Source organism: Gloeophyllum trabeum (assembly GCF_000344685.1).
Source record: "Gloeophyllum trabeum ATCC 11539 unplaced genomic scaffold GLOTRscaffold_00009, whole genome shotgun sequence".
NCBI classification, from domain to species: domain Eukaryota; kingdom Fungi; phylum Basidiomycota; class Agaricomycetes; order Gloeophyllales; family Gloeophyllaceae; genus Gloeophyllum; species Gloeophyllum trabeum.
This window is the reverse complement of record NW_006920418.1, coordinates 1,271,501-1,290,694: the sequence shown is the minus strand read 5'-3', so window position 1 is coordinate 1,290,694 and position 19,194 is coordinate 1,271,501. Positions and strand designations below refer to the sequence as shown.

The following is a 19,194-nucleotide window of genomic DNA, read 5'->3' as shown; positions in this document are numbered from 1 at the left end:
ATGTCCAGCCCGTACTGGTACCCCTCTATGCCAATACACGAGATTATGGAGGCTCTGGATGGATGGTCCTTCTCCGTTAGCCAAGAACAACTCATCAGACCGTCTTCCGAGTTCGTAATGAGCGTCTACACAGCTTGCCTCCAGCAAGTCACCGGTATTACCCAAGAGTCATTGAAGCCGTCTGTCAACGCCGCTATTGCAACGCTGGACAGTGCGAATGCGGTGCGTCACTAGCAAATAAGCCACTTGCCCCACCTAACGAGAGTCTAGGATCTCTACAGCCAAAGCCTCACGCAGAACTTCCTATTACACCATATGTGAGGTTCAGCTGCTCTTGACTCTTGCTACCGAAATCTCAATAAATGTTAGAACTCGATTTGCGACAGCTGCACGATTCCCTGATTTCTGTGCGAAAGACATCCACTTCCCTGAGCCGGAACGGACTCGCCTGATCCTCTCCGCTTTCATTAACCTGGTCAAGTTCCACGAACAATGTGCGCCCACCATTGCACAAGTGCGGCAGAACGACGCGGCGTTAGAGGCGGAGCGGGAGAGGGCAGCCGGCGATCTGGCTGAGATGGAGGCTAAGCTTGCTGCTATCAAGTAAGTGCATAATCATATTCGGGGACAGCATCGTATGAACGAACCGCACAAGGGCGAAGAGGGCGGAAGACGAACCTCGGTGTGAGGAGTTGCGTCAGGAGCAGATCGCTATTGCAGCGAAGCTGGTGGCATATAAGGACGTTCACACAGATCTCGTGAAGCAAATTGATAAACTGAAGGCCGAGAAAGCGGCAGTGCTTCAACGGAAGGTGAGCAGTGTGTCTGTATGTATTAGGATTAGAATACTTGACCATCTGCAGGACAACTTGAATAAAGAGATCTCCGTTGTCGTCGAGTCTATTTCACACAAGCGTTCACGGATCGTTCAATCTCCTGAGCGGATTAAAAGAAACGTCGCTTCAATGAGAGCTACGGCTGCCGAGGACAAGCAGACGTTGGCCGCGAACGAGGCCAAGATACGAGATCTCAAGATCAAGATCAACGTCATCATGAATATTGACAAGGTGCGTTCCTTATGATTCAGTTAGCACACCTCTAAACGAGAACCCAATGAACAGGAGATACGATCCTGCGTCGAACAACTACAAACTGTGGCGAAGGAAGTCAATATTCTGGAGAGTTCCCAACAGGAGCTCGCGGAACTCAAGGAGCAGCTGACGAAGAAAAAGATTGAGAAGAGTGATCTAGAGCGTAGACATGAGGTTGAAGCCATCTCCCTGGTCATTTGGCCGCCTTCTGACTGTAGTCGTATTTCCACAGCGCGTCCGACAGCAGCTTCTGAACGCAGAAGAGAAGCTAGAACGGGCTCAGAAGCATGCCGCCGAGAAGCGGCTTGCTAGTCAACAAACTATTGAGAGACTGCAGCGGGACTACGAACAGATGGCTGCCGAGCGTAGAGATAACGATAAGCAGATGGAGGAGCTAAGAGCGGAAGCGAACCTGCTGGAGGAGAAGGTGCGCCAAGTGTGGGTAGCTTGGCTAGGACTGTGCTTACTCTTGACCGTTTTGCATCGATCTAGAAAGCAAGACATCTCAAGCAGAGTGAAGCAGAGCTGGGGGAATTGCTTCACGAATACTGGACCCTGCGGCACGAGACAGGTCCGTATCCTTTATCTTCTCCTAACAACAGGTTCCACTAACATCACTCACAGAGGTATACATGGAGACGCTTGCGAACAAGCTAGGAATGCATGTTACAGAAACGAACGATTAACATTCCACTTGACAGAAGCAATGTTGTATGTTTGAGCCTTCCTCTTTTGTCTCTCGTCTCGTCTAGACCAGGTTATTCCGTATTTATGGATCTGTGGGGTGACATTATTGTTGTAATACTATGCTCGTTGTATTCATAGCCAGTCTAATTTTACGCTGCGATGTACCGGATAATTATTGATCCGCAAAGGGTTTCCTGTAATGGTCCTCCACATGCCTTATAAGGCAGTTACAGAGGGTTGTAATTGATCCTTCACCATCCTTTGCCTGCTCACGATGTTTTCGCCTGGTATCCTCACTGTATTCCCTATAATGGCTATATACCCGCGTCCGTTCTGTCTTGAAGACTGCTGCGGCGTTCGGATCCCGTCCGAAGAATGAAAAGAGGGTAAATCGCGGATGCCGGGGTAGACGTTCTTCGTGATCGCTTGCGATGCTTCCATTTGTCACGTGATGAAGCCGACCAGTAGTGTGGAGGCGCCAACTCGTTTCAGCGGCCTCGGAGGACGTCCTTCTCGACAACTGTCCTATAATTATATTCACCGCTAATCAGTCAAAACGCCATGCTACCTTACGCGCATACACCCACATCCACTAATACCCCATCCCCCGACGGGTCCCACTTTCATTTAACGAGACCTATGCCACTGGAACGCTTCGACACCAGCTTTTCGAATTACTCTTGCACCTCAACTTCACAGCTTGTGCTTGATTCTGGTCGTTCGGATGGCACGGAAAGGCAACAGCAGAGTCGTGCTTTTGATTTCTGGTGCTGGCCTTCTCGTTCTAAGCGGAAGCAGTCGCCAGACGCACAGTCTGACCTAGAAAAGAAGACACCCGAAGCTGACAAGTCTGGGTCACCTGGCAGATGCGCCAAACATCCATGGGATGGTTGGAGAGTCATTGTCTTGGACTCTTGTGAGTACCGCAATCTCTAATCGTGCGTGCTCAACCATTCACGGCCGATGCAGGGCTCAATGTGCTGCTCGTTCTCATTCCTGTCTCGGTGGGTAGAGGTTCGCTTTGCGGGCCACCCTAGCTGACATATCCCATCCAGTGGATTCTAGAATTTACACTAGTCGGATCAAGTGCCTTAATATTCATTTGTAAGAATATCGAGGATCATCTTGTATCTAATTCATGCTAATTCATGTTGCGCAGTCTGTGTCCTATCAATGATCCCTCTTGTCAAAGTAAGTACTGCTATCCTGACCACCATTCTGCCAATTGCTGCTAGGATAACGCCATGTCGTCGCCGTCTTCGCTTTCTTCGCGGTTTTCATCTTCCATTTATTCTGATCTATGGAACGTCTGAACGATATCGTGCGGTTGTTTTCAGTTACATGACCTCGCGACCCGCGAACTTGCTATAAGAATCGGCGGCTCACGCACTGGCCTGTTAAACGCAAGCATGGTAAGCTGGACCTTGGGTGTACTCTGCGAAATAGCTGAGCTAGATAATCTATCTCTATAGAGTAACATGTGAGCTTTTCATTGATGTCCTGGCTGCGCAGGGGAAGCGCTGATATGGTATTACCGTGCCGTCAGTGTGGAACTAGTATTTGCGGTACGAATACTTGACTATCTTCGTGATGGAAGAGGTGTTTGACATACTCACTTCAGATAAGTGCACTGCGTAAGTGCGAGTTGCGTGTCGTGCAGTCGTCCTGTAGGCTTTTCGTCCTCCGCGTGATAAATTTATGGTTTGATAATTTCTTCGGGCAGTGGTGGGATCGATTTTGAGCAAGCTTCGTATGTCCATTTAGTTCGTCTCAGCCTCACTACTTACTGGGGCATCCCCCAAGTCCTTGTCCTGGGAATGTGCTTCTTCGCTGGTGGCCTGCGGTTCACCGAGCAAGGGTTCGATCCAAGTAAGTCCGTTGAGAATGTCGCGATCACTCAATAACCATTCTGGTCATCCAGCCGCCACGCATGTACAGTCGTCGCTGTTGATCATCAGTGTCAGCGCTGTGCTTCTGCCGTGCGCGTACCATTTCACTATCGGACGAGCGAGCGAGAAGATATTTGATGAGCAGAAGGTGGATCTCTTGCGGATGAGCCATGGTGTATGCCAATCATATTAATGAAGACTATTCCACTGCTGATGTAGTCTTTTGATCCAAGGTTTCTATCATCCTTCTGTTGAGTGAGTGTGTTTACTCTGTAATTTCGATTTCCCGTTCAATATCACGTTCCGCAGCCTACGCGTCATACCTTCTATTCCAACTATACTCCCATACGCATCTTTACCAAGACCGCCTCAAGAAAAGCATGCCGCACTCGCGGGTCGTCGACTTGCCCAAGTCGTCACCCAGCACGGTAACGCTTAAGGATATCAATGAGCCCCAAGTCCTTCGAAAGGATACAGACACCATGTATTGTTGCAGTGTCCGGTCCAGGAGATCTTTCTCGCTCTCAAACACTGGTTCGACGAGCGACGTGGACCTCACCGGGGAGGATAGTGCGACCGTCGTTGGGAGGGATTCGGACACCATTGCGTCAAGGGGCGCTGTGCGGGCGCCGGACGTGGATCCCACTGTCAGGCTTGTCCAGTCGTACTATGCTGACGACAGACAGACAATCGTAGTGGTTGGTTTTGATCATCATTGATCAGTCTCAGTCGGACGCTAATTGCGATCGCCTTGCTTCAGCTCGATGAAAAGGCCGACGAGAAACGTATTGAACACTCGGACTCCCGCCAAAGTGGGGTCCGAGGAACAAACCCTACCACGGCTGATGAGGACCGACCGACGGACGTGGAGCATTCCGAGCGTACTGACAAGCACCCTCAATTAAGCTGGCTCATGACTCTGGCCCTCCTAACGGCTGTAACAGTTGTGCGTACTTGGGCCAACATACATGTATAACTCTTAACTGTTGCCTTGTAGATGGTTTCGGTCAACGCTGATCAGCTGGTGGAGTCGATGGACGGTATCTCTACCCATATCAGCAAGACTTGGATCGCGCTCATTCTCTTGCCTGCGGTGGGATCGATAGCGGGTATGTACTTACCGCCTGGCGTAGCACGGATACTGAGCGTAAATGTGCCGCGTCCTTTCGTAGAATGTGTCACTGCCATCAACACATCAGTGAAAGATGAGCTGACGTTGAGTATCAGTGTTGCAGTCGGATCAACCGTTGTAAGTACAAAACCTTCATACACTGAAATAGCCAGCCTGGCTGATTGTTCCGGAAAATAGCAAACAGCACTATTCGTCATCCCGTGAGTTATAATTATTCCGTCGACCCCAAAGGCTAGGTTTAACATACAGTGCAGCTTCATTGTCCTCCTGGGGTGGGTGCTCAACAAGCCCTTGGCGTTACTCTTCGACCCCTTCGAGTCCGTGGTAAGTATCAGCCGGTACTTTGCCTTGGGATCGCGCTCTCACACGTTACATCTTACCCAGGTTCTGTACATTTCAGGTATGTCATCCACCGTCGACTACTCATTTCGGCACCTGATGATTACCCCATAGTCCATACCATGAGCTCTGTTGTACAGGACGGCAAGTCAAACTGGTTGGAAGGCGTCATTCTGATGTGTACGTGTTGATTTTCTCCGCTTGAATCCGTCGGAGGCTACATTCATACTCAGGTTTATATTTCATCATCGCCGTCTCGTTCTGGTTCTACCCAGGTGGGAAGTATATTCCAGGAATACGAGTACATCCTAACGTACGAATGTCCTTCCTAGGCTCCGACGTCTCCGAGACTCTGGCCATCTGTACATAGAGCCTCTCCTTGGATATCTGTTACATTAACGCACAATAGAGTTAGAATCCGGACCACTCTCGTCGACTGCAAGCAACCTTCACTTCATGGACTTCGCGCATATACCTTGCATTATTGTAAGAATACCCCTCATTTTCTTCTCATATAGATTTGTTCCGGCGCACACTACCACCAGCTACATAATCTGTACAATCCTTTGTGGTTCTTTCATAATAACCTACTGCTAGTTTCGCGTGTCGTAGCGTTTAACCTTCATACTATCCTATCCGTATCGCTACCCTACTATGGATGAAAACGACTGCAGTTGTAATATTTATGACACCCTTCTGTTGCCTGGTTCGGTTCCGCAAATACCCTGCGCTGGCAACTCTGCGACAATTCGAACCAATGTTATAAATCTGGATTTCCACGGAGAGATGTGTATACTATGCTAGGTTCTTGCGTATGCATGCCTATAGGTAGTACCGATCCCCTGGAACGAAGGAATGAGCCACAAATCTGCCAAACCCGCACGACCTACCTATTTGACCCATGCCAGGTTCGATGACCCAAACCTTCCTGCGACGAACCAAAGTGTCGCTCTCATTGGCGGGCTCTTCAATCCAAAGTTCACGCAAGTTCGCATCGACAGCGCCGGTCACTATCCGAACCTCCGGGAATGCTCGTCGTAAGGTGGATATCCCACCGTCGCGCGCGACTAGGAAGGTAATGAATACGATGTGGTCTTGACGAACGCCGTGATCCAGAAGGACACGGATAGCCATAAAGGCTGATGCTGCTGTACCGATCTAAAGGGGTACCGGTGGTCAGGCGGTAGAATCTGGGGCTGCGAATATTTCTCACTTGAGCATCTAGCAGAAATGCCCAAGTGTCTTTTGCTTGCGCCCTATCTCTGATGCATACCGGGAGCATAACGTGCAGCAGCAACGGCTCTGCAGTCGCGGAGTCCGTTTGCACGAGCAGAGATCCAAGAAGGGCATCGTTGATGACGCGCTGAAGACCGCGTTCAAGCGGGCCGCCTCTATACACATCAGACTACTGACAGTAAACCAGGAAAATGACTCACGACCGTAGAATGGTAACACCACAGACGTTCTGAGACGGGAGTCGAGTCAGTATGAGTTTGACGGGACGATAGCATACCATCCTTACACCAGCATCAAGCTCTTTACCAGGCGTCTCTACTCCACACGGCGTCTCCACCGACTTGGGCCGGAAAGGCAGTAGCTCGACGGCGGCTTCAATCAGCAATGTTGCTAACCTATCTACGAAGAAAATGAAGTCCTGCTTCGACGTCGTCTCATCCCGCAGAATAGTGTATATCCCCTGTCGTGAGCCGTTAAATTCCGATCATTCTCTGGAGAAAACAATCTCTTACTTGAAGCTGGGGTGTCTGCGGCAATAGAATCAGATTTGGATGCCGGTCCGACACATTACTCATGACTGTCGAGGGCGGGGATAGGCCGGTGGGCCGCCTAGACACCATCTTCGGCCGGAAACGTCTCGCACGCTCGTGCAACTGCCTCCGTATGTGCGTCGAGATCAACTCAATAGCGACATGGTTGTCAGAGCCGGGTACAATCTGTCCGGAGCGGTATCATCTATCGAAGTATGCGCTCGCATCAGACGAAGGGGGACATACAATGTCAGCATAGCGAGACGTGGGGAAGACGAAATTATCATATGCGGGCTTCACGTAACGGAGATACCTACAGGCTGGGTAAGACCACGCCTGTGCAGCGGGAAACAGGAAGATGAACTCACTGGTCCAGAATGCCATCGACACTCCTGCCGCGCTCTTTGACATCACGTCGGATCCGACGAGCGAGCATGAGATCAGAATCGCATTGAACAAATATCTACCTTGCAGCGGCAATTAACATCCGTTGCGTTTCTGTTTGCACGGCGGAGTATCACGCACCTTGAGATCGTAAAGGGCTCGCAGTGCCGGGTCCTGCAGGGCCATGATCCCCTCGGCTATTACAAGAACGAGTCAATGTCCGAAGCGTCAGTCGACGCGAAATGCTGTTCCACCAATTACAATAGCAGCGCCGTACAAATATTGTGTCTCATCCAATCGTTGATGTTCCGTGAATGAATAGACGGGCACATTTGTCTGTCGACACTTCTTAAGGTCCATAAGGCACTACGGCCACACGAGTTACTTCAACGTAGGTCTTCCATGTTGAATCACCCTGTCTGCAGCAGACGTACCTGTGCAAACATGGGCATGTCTAGAGCGCTCGGATGATCAAAGTCGTATTTGTTATCCATAGCAAGGGCGACCTCTTCGGGAGTGTGCCGTTTGTAGAAGCTATCCTACCCGATGCCGTCGGTCGTAGACGGGGAGATATTAAGACATATGCCCATACCTGAGACAAGATCACTACAGTGGGTATCGATCCGAGTGACTGGACGATCTGGCGCGCTACGTGGGTCTACTCGAGCATCAAAGCTTAGACGTGCCCCGATAACAGAAAGCATGGGCGGACCTTTCCGCTCGCAGACCCGCCTGTTATAAATTCTTAGGACTACCACGCAATATTCCGGGCTCTGCAGCGACATACCAGCTATTCCAATGAGAAACGCGTCCGATATTGGCTGACCGTCTTCACCGTACCTACATGACACGCATTACGGTTTGAAGCCTTCGCGGTCAGTGCGGCAACTCACCATGGTGGTCGACCATGAGACTTCAGCACCGTATTCTTCAAGGCCTGTATAGTCGTACTAGTCGGTAGGCTCCCAAAGTTTCCTCCGTCCAGCGGCGCATCAGGGTATTCGTCCCCGGAATCGTCGTTCATGGCACAGGAATGCAAGAAAACCGAGTATGACAGTGACACGAGGGACGGTCAGTGCTACCAACCACGTGACTACGCGTCGGGGCGCCCTTGCCTGATTTGGGTCCACCAGATTCAAATTGGCTCTAAACGCCCACTTGAAGCTTGAGCTTGACGAGCGCGGACCTCTGCTTTTTTGCCCTACTGCTGCTGGTACCATTCGCCGGCAAGGCAGAAAGTGCGTTCCTTACGGCTTACTGTCCACCATGCAATTTTCTGGAATCTCCGAGCTCATGGCCGTGTATACTCCGACAAGGTGACGACTTCGCATTCATCAGTACGTTGACGGTGCAATTCGCTCTTCTTAGTAAGTTCTTACCCAGATCATCATTCGCTTCAGCGTCCGACGCGTCGGTGGATCGCTATCACTCCCCACGACGATCCGTGTTCGGAATGGACTGTTGCTTACCGTCAGAAACTCGTCGCCAGTTGTGTGGGTGTAAAATGCTGAAGTCGTTAAACTATGCCTTCGCGCAATGGCTTGGCACTTCCCGGTGACAACACTCGGAGTCTTCCCTCGGCATATGTTCCAACAGATAAGTACCCGAAGCTGTGAGTAGTTACGTTGGTACCGACGGACACCGTGTGCTCTCGATTCTGACTTGGACTGCTCTTCGAAATCTCCTCGCTCGGTCGGGTCACTGCGTCCTATCACCGGCATTGCCAAGCCTCATGGAGTTAGCTATAGGTCCTTCTCCCTATCTTTGAAGGCATTTCTGCCAGCTTCGCCTGGGGAACGAGCATTAGAAACTTTAGCAACACGGGTTAGGTGATCTGGAATCACACGGAGCTGCGATAGCACGCACCTCTCATCCGCCGTCAACCCTGTACAGTGCAGACCCATGGAGCTGCAGACTTCCGGGGAGCACGGACATATATACTTCTAAGGTCCGTCCATCTTCCTTTTCGGCGGACTCGAGGGAACGTACTGCGCCATTAGCGCGTACGACGAATTTGAATTCTTACCGTTGCTGCGGATCTTGGAGTGGCTCCGGGGCTTCCTTCAAGAGGTTTTCGCTCTCGGCGGCTGATATCCGTTTAGAACTGCTGTATATATGGTGTGGTAGGTATACAACGGTGAGTTCTAGGACACTTTTAGGACACTTCGGTACCGACCGTTCAAGTGGGTATTCACTGGGCCTAAGGTTTGCGATCGGAAATTAGCTGTCCTGACTCCTCGGAGCATTCTCGCGCCAGGTCAGGGTTGTTATGACCGGGGGAAAACGAAGAGTCCTCAGATTTACCGACCAAGTTACCATAGTCGTCGATGCTTACCTCGCCTTGCCAGTTCGCTATCTTGTGAGTTCTGAGCTGTATATTTGTATTAGAACTTCACATGTGTCCACAAGCTTCTTGTTGTTCGTCTTAGTTTCTGTCATCGTTTGACGGTAAACTTCGCACGCAAAGTTTACCGCTGCACCGTCTTCCTCCGGCCTTGGTCGAACTCTTATTCTCGCCAGAGTCGCAGCGGATCATGCGCGATCTGCCTCGGGTTGCGAACTGGTCGGCCTATCTGGAGCAGCTGACGCACCTGATTTGCTGAGTCGAGACTCCTAATACGCATTGATCAGCAAGCAATGCCTGAACTGCCGCTATGTTTCGGCCGAAAGTGCATTACTGATTCATGAACTCAGCTTCGGCTGCGCAATGCCCATCGGGTATGGGTTTCCCAAGGTCTGCCACTACACAGTTCCTCGGTCGGTCCAAAACACTGATAAACCAGACGATTGGTCCTCGCGTCTTCAAATGAAGGCATGTGCACGTTTGCAGTACTGTTGGACTAAACCGCCATAAGAGCTTGCAATCAGCGCCCCTAGTAAGTCTCGATAAACGAGGGAATACCTTACAGTGTCTTTTCCAACACCCGGCTTCTCTCCTGCTGTTCGCTCCTTGCTAATGTGCGCTGCGTGCTAACCATGCTGTGTTTTTGACAGATCGTCGAATGTATGCTTTATAATGGGTTAGAAATATAATTGCACTTGAATGAATGAGCACGAGCAAGTGCCTTTGGCCTTATTAATTAATCATTCTTGGGACCATTGTCGGCCTGCCACATCCCGCCCGTTTGGTAGGGAGCAACATGGCGGTCACCGCCACCGTATTGGCCGGCGGGAACGGCAGATCTCATCGCCGCTGTCTACGTCATGCGGAAATGCAAACACGCTCATTGGCCGCCGTCGTCGATCACGACGTCAGTGCAGTCGTCTTGTTGGTTGGGCCGCCGTCATTTCGATTGCTTTACCAAGCCAAGGGTCCTTTATAAACTTAGTTATAGGACGCTTGAAGGACCGCTATCAATGCTCACTCGTCTTCTGCTCCAGTCATCTCGGTCTCTGCGCTACCCTTCGTATCAAACATTCCCTAGAGCTTTCACGGCGGCGAGCGTACAGTTCAGAGGTATGGCGGGAAAGACTTTGACTGAGGCCATCAAGGACGACCACCAGGAGGTACGTTGAAATGATGCACGCAGAAAGCCAGCGAGGCAGGAGCCACGACGCTATCTTCAGATGTATGAGTATCACGATGCCTACAAGGCAGCGGCAGGAGACCCAGACGCTCAGGCACGATGGGCCCGCCAATTAACTTGGGAGGTCGCACGGCACGCCGTCGGTGAGGAGATCGTCGTCTACCCGTTGATGGAAAAACACCTCGGTGAGAAGGGACGTCAACTGGCCGATCACGACCGCGCGGAACATCAGGTAGGTTAACTCGCTATCGGGTTTCATGATTCAATTGTAACGAGGCGTCCAATCGCAGAAAGTAAAGGAATATCTATACGACCTCGAGTCGCTTACAGCCGGAACGGCTGATTATGACAAGGTCATCACCCAGGTTATGGACCACCTCCACCCGCACAATGATGATGAGGAACTCACGGATTTGCCCCTGCTGGAGCCTTGTCTTGGTGAAGAAGGGAGCAAAGCTGCAGCAGCAGACTTTAAGAGAACCAAGAAGTTTGTTCCGACGAGGTGAGTATCCAGAATACATGGTTAGCTCCGGTTGCTGAGTATTGTCTTCTCAGGGCTCATCCTTCTGCACCCAATCAGCCGCCTTCCGAGACGCTCGTCGCATTCCTCACGGCTCCCATTGACAAATTGAAAGACGAGTTTGCAAAGTTCCCCACGGAGGAAATGAAGGAGGAGCTCAAGCAATCACGCCAGTAATACGCGAGGACACCAAGAGAATGTATTCTATCCTGTACGAGTAAGGAAACGTGTTCTAGACTTCTATGCCGGTGCTACCGTGTCTAGTACTATCTCTAATTGGACCTATACGTTTTTGCTACAAGTGCTGAGCGTGCCAACGTCTCTCGACCAATACGAGATACTCGAGAAACGAATCATCTTGAAGTACGCTACTTTTTCATTTCCTCGCCCGCAGGACTATATCGGTTTCCTTCTGCGTATTCGCCACCAGCCACAGTGCTGGCACCGCTGCTAGCACACGCCTGACCTTCACCGGTTTTCTCCGCCTCGATGTTACCGGCCTGACCGTGTGCGCTATTCCCCTCCTCTAGGACCTTCTCACTTACTCCACTACCCGACTTCCGCATCTTTTTCTGCCTCAGGAGTTCCTCGGCTGCTTTCTTCAATTCATCGTCATCCGCCCTCTTCAACTCGTGCTGCTGTATGAGGAAGACGGCAGCGAGCGTTGCGATGATCGTATACGCGACCGTAAGATAGAACACCCGCGTGAACCCCTTCGAATATCCCGCAACTATAGCGCTTCGGTCAGCGTCACTTAGCTGTATCGTGGATGTGGAGTATGAATTGGCATTGATGATCGTGGGATCGTTGAGAATAGCGGAAAGTTGGTCACTCGACAGGTTGAGAGGCTGCAGGGCGGTCCGGAGAGTATTGTTGATGATGGTGGCACAGATAGCGAGCGTGATGGTGGAGCCGAAGAGACGGACGAACATGCGGACACCCGTGACAACTGCCATGTCGTGTCTGGGCACTGCTGCCTGACAAGCAATCAAAGACCTACAATGCAAACACCCAGTGCGTCAGACAAAAGTAGTGTTGGCAGTAAGTCGTGTGCCTACGTCTGGAAGGTGAAGCCTGAAGCCAATCCACAGATCAGTAATGCTCCGATAATGAGGCCTTTGGAGGTGTGCTCGTTGACCATGGTCAGCAAACCTTGACCCACAGTCCAGAGAGCGTAGCCCAGGATGACCATGGGCCGGTATATCCCTGTCCGAGCCGTTATCTGGCCTGGGTAAAAGCGTCAGAAACGCGAAAGTGACACGGTTAGACATTATCCGACCTCCTAAAGATACAACAAAAGCTGTGACAGTCTTCAGCCACGATTGACGTCGAGTGCGTTCAATCCACGTACCAATTGGGCACAAGAAAGGTAGCAAGAGTAAACTTGATTGCATCGGCTTCTCGCCTTGCACCAACTGCAAGAATTGAGGAACATAATACAAAACCTACATGGGGGCTAGATCAGAGGAAGACTAATTCGCGGTACCGGCAACACTCACGGCAAAGAAAGTCATTCCGCTGCAAAGATATAGCGGAGTGTCGTCAATGCAACTCGCAACCGGAACCGGGACAGAAAATCCTCACTTCAATAGAGTCGAGATGTACACCCCGTTGACCGTTCTATATTTGAAGATATGGACTGCCGGAGGAACACGGGTTAGACAGCGACCAATGAAGATCTGTCGAGGACTAACCGGGCACAATAGGCAGAGCCGCATATCGTGCTTCCCAGACCACGAATCCAGCCAACACTATTACGCCCAGAATCAGAGGAACAAGCACTTGTGCTGACAACCACGGGTAGGTGACACCACCCCTGCCGGATTCTATTCAGACAACGTCACGAAGAGTACCCGGACAGTACCCACCACGTTAAGGCGATCTAGAAGTAACTTCAGCACAGGCTTTTCCATGCGGTGGAGCGAACGTACAAGCAATAGAATAGAGCTCAGGATGGTCAGTCCAGAGCCAACATAATCGATTTTCATGAGTTTGGACTTCATATCTCCTTGCACCTTCTTGAGAGGTAATAACCATAGACATACTACAATGGCCGCGCCGCCAAGGGGAAGATTGAGCCAAAATGCCCATCGCCTATGATAGCAGTATGCGCAAGGCATTGGTTATCACCGGGACCGAGCAACTTGGAATTAGAGGAAATAAAGAAGCTTGCCATGTAGTGTATTGCGAAAACACGCCCCCGAGAATCGGACCTACACCGTTTGAAACGGCGGCAATAGCTTCATTTATGCCCTGATACTTTCCCCTGTCTTTCAAGGAGACAATGTCCGAGACACTATAAAAATAGAGTGAGAGCTAATTCGGGTCTACGAAGAGACAAAAATATCTTACATGATCAGGACTACTGTGATTATTGCTGATAACCAATGAACTGTGAGACGGACGGAGACTGCAACATGATTTTCAAAATGACTTTACCTCCGCCGCCTATCCCCTGGAACGCTCTGAACACAATGAGCTAATAAGATCCGTGGATTAGCCTTCAATCATGGGGCTTTTTCAGGGTCCATACCTGGATCATGGTCTGCGCCAAAGCGCATGCAAGAGAGAATATAAAGAAGACTGCCAGGGCGGCGAGTAGCACAACCTTGCGCCCGAAGATGTCTGACCATCTCCCATACAGAGGAGTAAACGCGAGGCTAGCAGACAATTTAGCTAGACATGACAGGGACAAAGAGTTACATAGTTACATGCCTGGTAAGTAGATACGCTGTAGGAACCCACGAGCTCTCGGATCCCGAATGAAGGTCAGAAGCTATGCGAGGGAGAGCGGTAGCCACACTGTATGACAGTTGAGAACCGATGGGATGTAGATCATGGCATAGCACTCACATTGTTTGTTCTAAGAAGGAGCACGCCAGCGCCACTGACAGACCGAGATAGACGGTTATGACCTGTCTTGTTGGTAGGAAATTGGTCTGGTCAGTTAGCTCAGCCGGGGGTTTCGCGCCTTTCATTTGGTATGTCGGTATCGGGGACGGCGAATGATGTCTGCTATGGGACGAAATCGTTTCTGAAGTCGTCACTACTATGGTCCTGTCGTCTTCTACGTCGTGCTCTTCTTGTCGGGCATTCTGTAATGCAGAACTAGCTGCAGAGGATTTTGCACTACCAGCGTGAAACGCGACCATCATGATGAATACCTCTTAATTGGGAGGACGGAAGGAGAGCAGGGAAAGGAAGCGGGTCCGCGAACATCTTTATTTCTCCTACGTCTGCTATTAGTAGTGGGGAAACTGTGGAGAAACAGACCAGAGTCGCGCAGACTTCTGGAAATCATTACGGGGTGCCGCTCGCCACGTGATGGCCGGCAAGCCAGGGAACGGACAGAGTACATTTCTCACTCAATTGGAGTTCCCAAGATGCAAATTCTACGAGGTTCTTCTGGACAAAAGTCAGCAGTAAGGCTTTGCGCTGAGCCTACGAAGTGATCATCGATGCCTCGACTCCGAAAACCGGCGCATAGCTGGGGTCATTCCGACGTAAACCAAACCACCCGCTTGCAGCAGGCGCAGAATCAGAGACCTAATTTGTAGCGCGGCTCCTATCGGGGTCAGCGAGTAATTTCAGAATGCCGGACTGTCGGCGTACCTCGTGTTCCATATACTCATTATCTCCTTTATCCTTAGGTCACAAGTACGGGAAAGAGAAAATCGGACAGTCCAGACTCCAGTTTACGGTCCGGAGTCTGTCGGCCGTCGCAGTTCACTAACCTGCCGGCGGTGCCGACTTCATTGCTGATTGGCTAATGATACCGTTTGGCAGAGATATATGTAGCGGGTGGTACTACACAGGTTCATTCATACTAGATAATTAGGTTACTTACAACATCACCTGGAGCGTCGTGGACCATCTGCTGACGTCTTGTCTGACGCATGCAGGGCCGTCGGGGCCTCGCGCGCGACCTGTGTCGCCAGACCTCAATCGCAACAGAACGTGTCAGTGAGGAAGTACGTGCGGCGAGGTGAATGGTCCTTCCGCAGTGAGTTCCATAAAATCGACTCCATCAGCTAAATCGTTCGCTTCTCCTTTTTGAAACGAGAATCTATAGCTACTGTTGCAATCTGCTATTGCTTCGGAAGTATGTAAATCGCAGACGGGTGCAGATGCCAGTTAGGCCCGATCGTTGATAAAGGACCAGCGCGTCAGGAAAATACGTCAGTGGGTGCACGGGTGAAGTTGAATGAAGCGACAGCTTACAGCAAAACGATGGACGCGCCTCAGATTTCTACTGCTGGGGCGCCTGCCAATCAAAACCGCCAAATACAGTAGGAGTAATTGTCAGCTTCCTGAGCAGACATTTCACCACTTACGGTCGTTTTGCGGTTGTTTCGTTGTGGAGCACCCTGTAGAGCAGGAATCCTCGGTGCGTTCTGCAGTCAGCTGTAACTGATCGGTCCTTCAAGCTAAGTCCCGACAGCCACTATTTTTCTAAAACAAATTCAGATATGATTGGACATCCGTTTGTGGGTTGCCCTCACACTGAGGCTATTACAGTGAGCATTATATACCCCAGGCGCGGCAGTTTACGAGTCCTGAGTTTACGAAGGAAGAGTCCTTACCGGCAAAAGTGAGCGCGTGCCGAACGTTGTACCCGTGGGAATTTCCGTGCCGACTATGCGTGAGACTTTACTTTCTGTAGTGTTCACTACATATTTGATTCTCCGATTGAAACCCCGCTTGTATTGGAGACTACAACCTGACTACAAACACCATTTTGTAGTGTCATTTGACACTTTTTCGATATTTTCTCTTTGAGATTTTTACCGTTCTCGCTGGTTTTTTCAACGAAAGAATAAATATGCTCTATCGACTTGTGTAAATATTTGTGTTATTTTATTGTGATCATATGACGTTCTGGTACATGGGCTTCGACGATTGTGGCTTGTTATCGTGGGAACTGACTACAGTGGCGGTTTGTAGTCGGTGGCGCCGCGTTGGTTCGTGTTTCTGTCTTCTGATTGGTTGTTGCGAGTCTTGCTCGATTTCCTCTAAGTCTATAGTTCTGACATTTACTGGATCTGTGCCATTGACAAGCATCCGGTTCTTGTGTATTGTGCGGTATATGTTCGTGACGGTGTGTTCATTTAATTATTGTCTTTCAAATATACTCATTCATGGGTTATGTTGCTTAGACGACTTAAACTCGCTGCCTTCGAGTCCCTTGTGAGGGTTTATCGTCGCCCTTGTTCGTCTTCGTCGATCATCAAGATATCGACTCTCCGTCCAGCGATCCTCGGTTTATCCGGGATTATTTTCTATGGTCACGACACCTGCAATCTGTCATTTGGGATGCAGACTGGGGCGCCGAAGGTCTGTTTCGTCCGCGAATTTACTATACACCAAGCAAGTTCCGCTATCGCACCTGTAATGAAGATATCTATCACCATTGTCAAGGTCGTTGGTGGTATGGAGAGTTTTTGGTGTTTCACCTGGGTGACAGTGGTTGTCGCATTATTGATTTTCCGGCAGAAGATCTTGATGCTGTATGGCCTGTCTTGGAGAGGTGAGCATTTTATCTTTTATCTTTTATGTTTAATTCCTTATTATTTGGTACAGGGTCGCTACCCATGTGGAAGCTGGGTGCATCGGCCCTTTGTAATTGGCTAACATTTTTTATTTACCTATCAATGCTGCGGGTCCGTTGTCTATTATTTCTATCGCCTCTATGTGTACATGTACAGTGTTGAGTCTGTCTACTTTGCAATGAATCTACTGCTCGTGTCCGTACTGCTTGCTTTGATGAATTGTCTGAAGTTTGTTGATGTATGGCGACCAGTTCATCCCGAGCTCCTCAACTAGTTTCTGGATCTCTTCACGGCCTTCAACAGATATCTTGTGTTTCAGTGTGGTCTTCAACGCCTCCCATGTTCCTTCAGGGATGTCACAAGGGGGGGATACGGGGAAGATCGCCTTCCTTGGGTTTTGGTATGCTATCCAGGTCTCCTCCAGAAATAAGAGATGCGAGTTGCCTGTCAGTGAAACCAGTACGTCCAGCAAAGCCCCTTCTTTTCGCCAGAGAGACTCTTTACCGCCTTTGCGTGGATAACCTAGCCATTCGCCTAGAGTTACGAGTCCTGAGGTACAAAGGTCGAGTCCTTACGCGCAAAATATGCCTGCATGCTGAACGTTGTACCCCGTGAGAACCGTTTGTGCCGAGAAGTCGTGGGAGTTCTGTTTTGTATTGCAGACTACATTTTGGAAACTCCAATTGGAAGTCCGGTTGTATGTGAGACTACAAAACCACTTTTGGCGCATTTTTGTAGTCTCTGGGACCATTGTTTGCTCATTTGCGGGCTCAATTCTTCGTCTTATCTCTCTTTTATTTTCTCTAGTCTGGGGCGTATGCTATACGGATCTACAACAATATTTTCGTGAATTTATCGATTGTGTGTCTTGTCCTAGTCCGCATGGCGGTTTTACTCTTATTGCTTATCGTGGGAATTGACTATTGCAGTGGCTTGTAGTCAGTGGCTGAGGTGCGGGCCGCGTCGGTTTGGATTCCTGGACTCTGATTGGCTCCTGCATTGTATGACATAGGCTCTCTGCAGGTTCACAGAGCCATTACATCATTGGTATCTGGAATTGATTGCAGGCTGTAGAAGGGCCAGAAAAATTGTGAAAAATGCGGGAAATCCATGATATATTCAGAGCTCTATAGCAAATCAAGGAATATACAAGATGATCCTGAGAGGTCTAGTGAAATTCAAATAATACTTCAAGAAAGATAGGAATATTTGTGTCAGCTCTATGATATACAGTGTAAAATAGGGAGTATCTTATGCCCAGCTCTGACTCAGGACTCGTAACCAGCCATGCACAGCATTGGCCCACTCCCCCCAAGTATATACAGCTCAGACTCTGTACCGATATGATACCGCCCTAGGTGAGGCATCATCATGATGGGAGCGAAGTCGACTAGGCCCAGTTATCCTCCACTGCAGATTTACAACAACTACTAGTATAGATACACATCGGAGTGCGATCGACCTACCCTAGGGCCATGTTCTCGGTCCTTGTCCTCTGCAGACTTGACGCTGATCGTCAAGAATTCTCGATGGATCCTGAAATGCTGCCTCTCATAGCTTTATATGGGCATTGCTCGGGTGTTTGCCACAAGTTATGCATTCACGTCAAGGGTTTTCTTGAGATCAGCGGGTGAGCGTCGTCCTGTCCCCGTCGCATTAATATTGTGACAATACTGGGGCGAGAATGCGATACGCACTCTGACTTTTGCTGAACCAGGAGCAAACGCTGTGAGTTTGGAGCTCCTGACTCTCGTTTGGCCGTACCACCGATACTAGCTGGAATTAAGAGCATTCCTGGATCCCGGCTCACGTTCGGTTGGCAGTCCAGCGTGCAGTAAGCGATGCCGCTCCACCACAAGTAAGTCCTTGTTGAATACCTCCCGAGACGCGCCTGGAAGATATTAGCCCATCCTACTTCGGAGTAGTGTAAGTATGTTACCTCTATAATTATGCTGCCTGACAGCTATATTATACTCTGTATAGAATTGTGCTCATACCGCCCGCACGTGGAGTCGTGGATTTCGTTATCCTTGACTCACTATTCCCGACTTGGACGCCGCCCTGCGAGCCTGCGGATGATCGCCGCTGTGCGCGTCGCTACTGAGTCGCCATATCCTTGTTCAAGTTGCTGTAAAATCACCCTGGCTGGCGCCATCCTTCCGAGTCAGCGTCCGATGTACGAAGAAGACGACTCGTCCAATGGCCACCTCATGTCGATTATTGTTTATTGACAAACGCGCTTACGTTGCAACTTGCAAGTTGGGTCGGAATTGACGTGAAGTTGACTTTGGGGGGGGGGGGGGGGGGGGG

At 50.0% G+C, this 19,194-nt stretch overlaps 5 protein-coding genes across 5 annotated transcripts; 3 read left to right on the top strand and 2 right to left on the bottom strand.

Annotated features, from left to right (window-relative positions):
• On the top strand, positions 1-1,876 carry GLOTRDRAFT_139579 (uncharacterized protein; the record flags this gene model as incomplete). The annotated part of the gene is made up of 9 exons (XM_007869358.1): positions 1-222; positions 271-317; positions 370-603; positions 656-812; positions 864-1,067; positions 1,122-1,265; positions 1,324-1,518; positions 1,584-1,662; positions 1,716-1,876. 9 exons carry the CDS (start codon positions 1-3, stop codon positions 1,775-1,777), a joined length of 1,344 nt encoding a protein of 447 aa, XP_007867549.1. The 3' UTR covers positions 1,778-1,876.
• A 492-nt stretch (positions 1,877-2,368) lies between these two features.
• Positions 2,369-5,682, top strand: GLOTRDRAFT_139578 (uncharacterized protein). Its single transcript, XM_007869357.1, has 22 exons — positions 2,369-2,694; positions 2,748-2,782; positions 2,834-2,882; positions 2,938-2,969; positions 3,116-3,194; positions 3,269-3,273; positions 3,327-3,343; positions 3,400-3,445; positions 3,502-3,528; positions 3,582-3,647; positions 3,700-3,842; positions 3,901-3,922; positions 3,977-4,365; positions 4,428-4,613; positions 4,665-4,776; positions 4,840-4,916; positions 4,977-4,999; positions 5,054-5,123; positions 5,184-5,199; positions 5,253-5,318; positions 5,372-5,413; positions 5,471-5,682. Exons 10-22 carry the CDS (start codon positions 3,596-3,598, stop codon positions 5,506-5,508), a joined length of 1,236 nt encoding a protein of 411 aa, XP_007867548.1. The 5' UTR covers positions 2,369-2,694; positions 2,748-2,782; positions 2,834-2,882; positions 2,938-2,969; positions 3,116-3,194; positions 3,269-3,273; positions 3,327-3,343; positions 3,400-3,445; positions 3,502-3,528; positions 3,582-3,595; the 3' UTR covers positions 5,509-5,682.
• GLOTRDRAFT_62763 (armadillo/beta-catenin/plakoglobin) lies at positions 5,643-8,499 on the bottom strand. Its single transcript, XM_007869356.1, has 15 exons — positions 8,182-8,499; positions 8,076-8,128; positions 8,001-8,020; positions 7,881-7,946; positions 7,723-7,827; positions 7,543-7,654; positions 7,430-7,485; positions 7,273-7,367; positions 7,151-7,217; positions 6,887-7,090; positions 6,661-6,834; positions 6,575-6,603; positions 6,352-6,529; positions 6,029-6,296; positions 5,643-5,980 (listed from the first exon to the last, which is right to left on the bottom strand). The coding sequence occupies exons 1-15, from the start codon at positions 8,310-8,312 to the stop codon at positions 5,961-5,963; spliced, it is 1,578 nt and encodes a 525-aa protein (XP_007867547.1). The 5' UTR covers positions 8,313-8,499; the 3' UTR covers positions 5,643-5,960.
• Positions 8,500-10,652: 2,153 nt separating this feature from the next.
• On the top strand, positions 10,653-11,956 carry GLOTRDRAFT_116818 (uncharacterized protein). The gene is made up of 4 exons (XM_007869355.1): positions 10,653-10,795; positions 10,856-11,047; positions 11,106-11,317; positions 11,371-11,956. The coding sequence occupies exons 1-4, from the start codon at positions 10,748-10,750 to the stop codon at positions 11,510-11,512; spliced, it is 594 nt and encodes a 197-aa protein (XP_007867546.1). The 5' UTR covers positions 10,653-10,747; the 3' UTR covers positions 11,513-11,956.
• On the bottom strand, positions 11,704-14,313 carry GLOTRDRAFT_106715 (MFS general substrate transporter; the record flags this gene model as incomplete). Its single annotated transcript, XM_007869354.1, has 13 exons — positions 11,704-11,835; positions 11,881-12,331; positions 12,394-12,562; positions 12,687-12,780; positions 12,835-12,853; positions 12,920-12,974; positions 13,030-13,161; positions 13,263-13,429; positions 13,509-13,631; positions 13,729-13,814; positions 13,869-13,995; positions 14,051-14,137; positions 14,189-14,313. The coding sequence occupies 13 exons, from the start codon at positions 14,311-14,313 to the stop codon at positions 11,704-11,706; spliced, it is 1,767 nt and encodes a 588-aa protein (XP_007867545.1).
• Between the last annotated feature and the right edge of the window lie 4,881 nt (positions 14,314-19,194).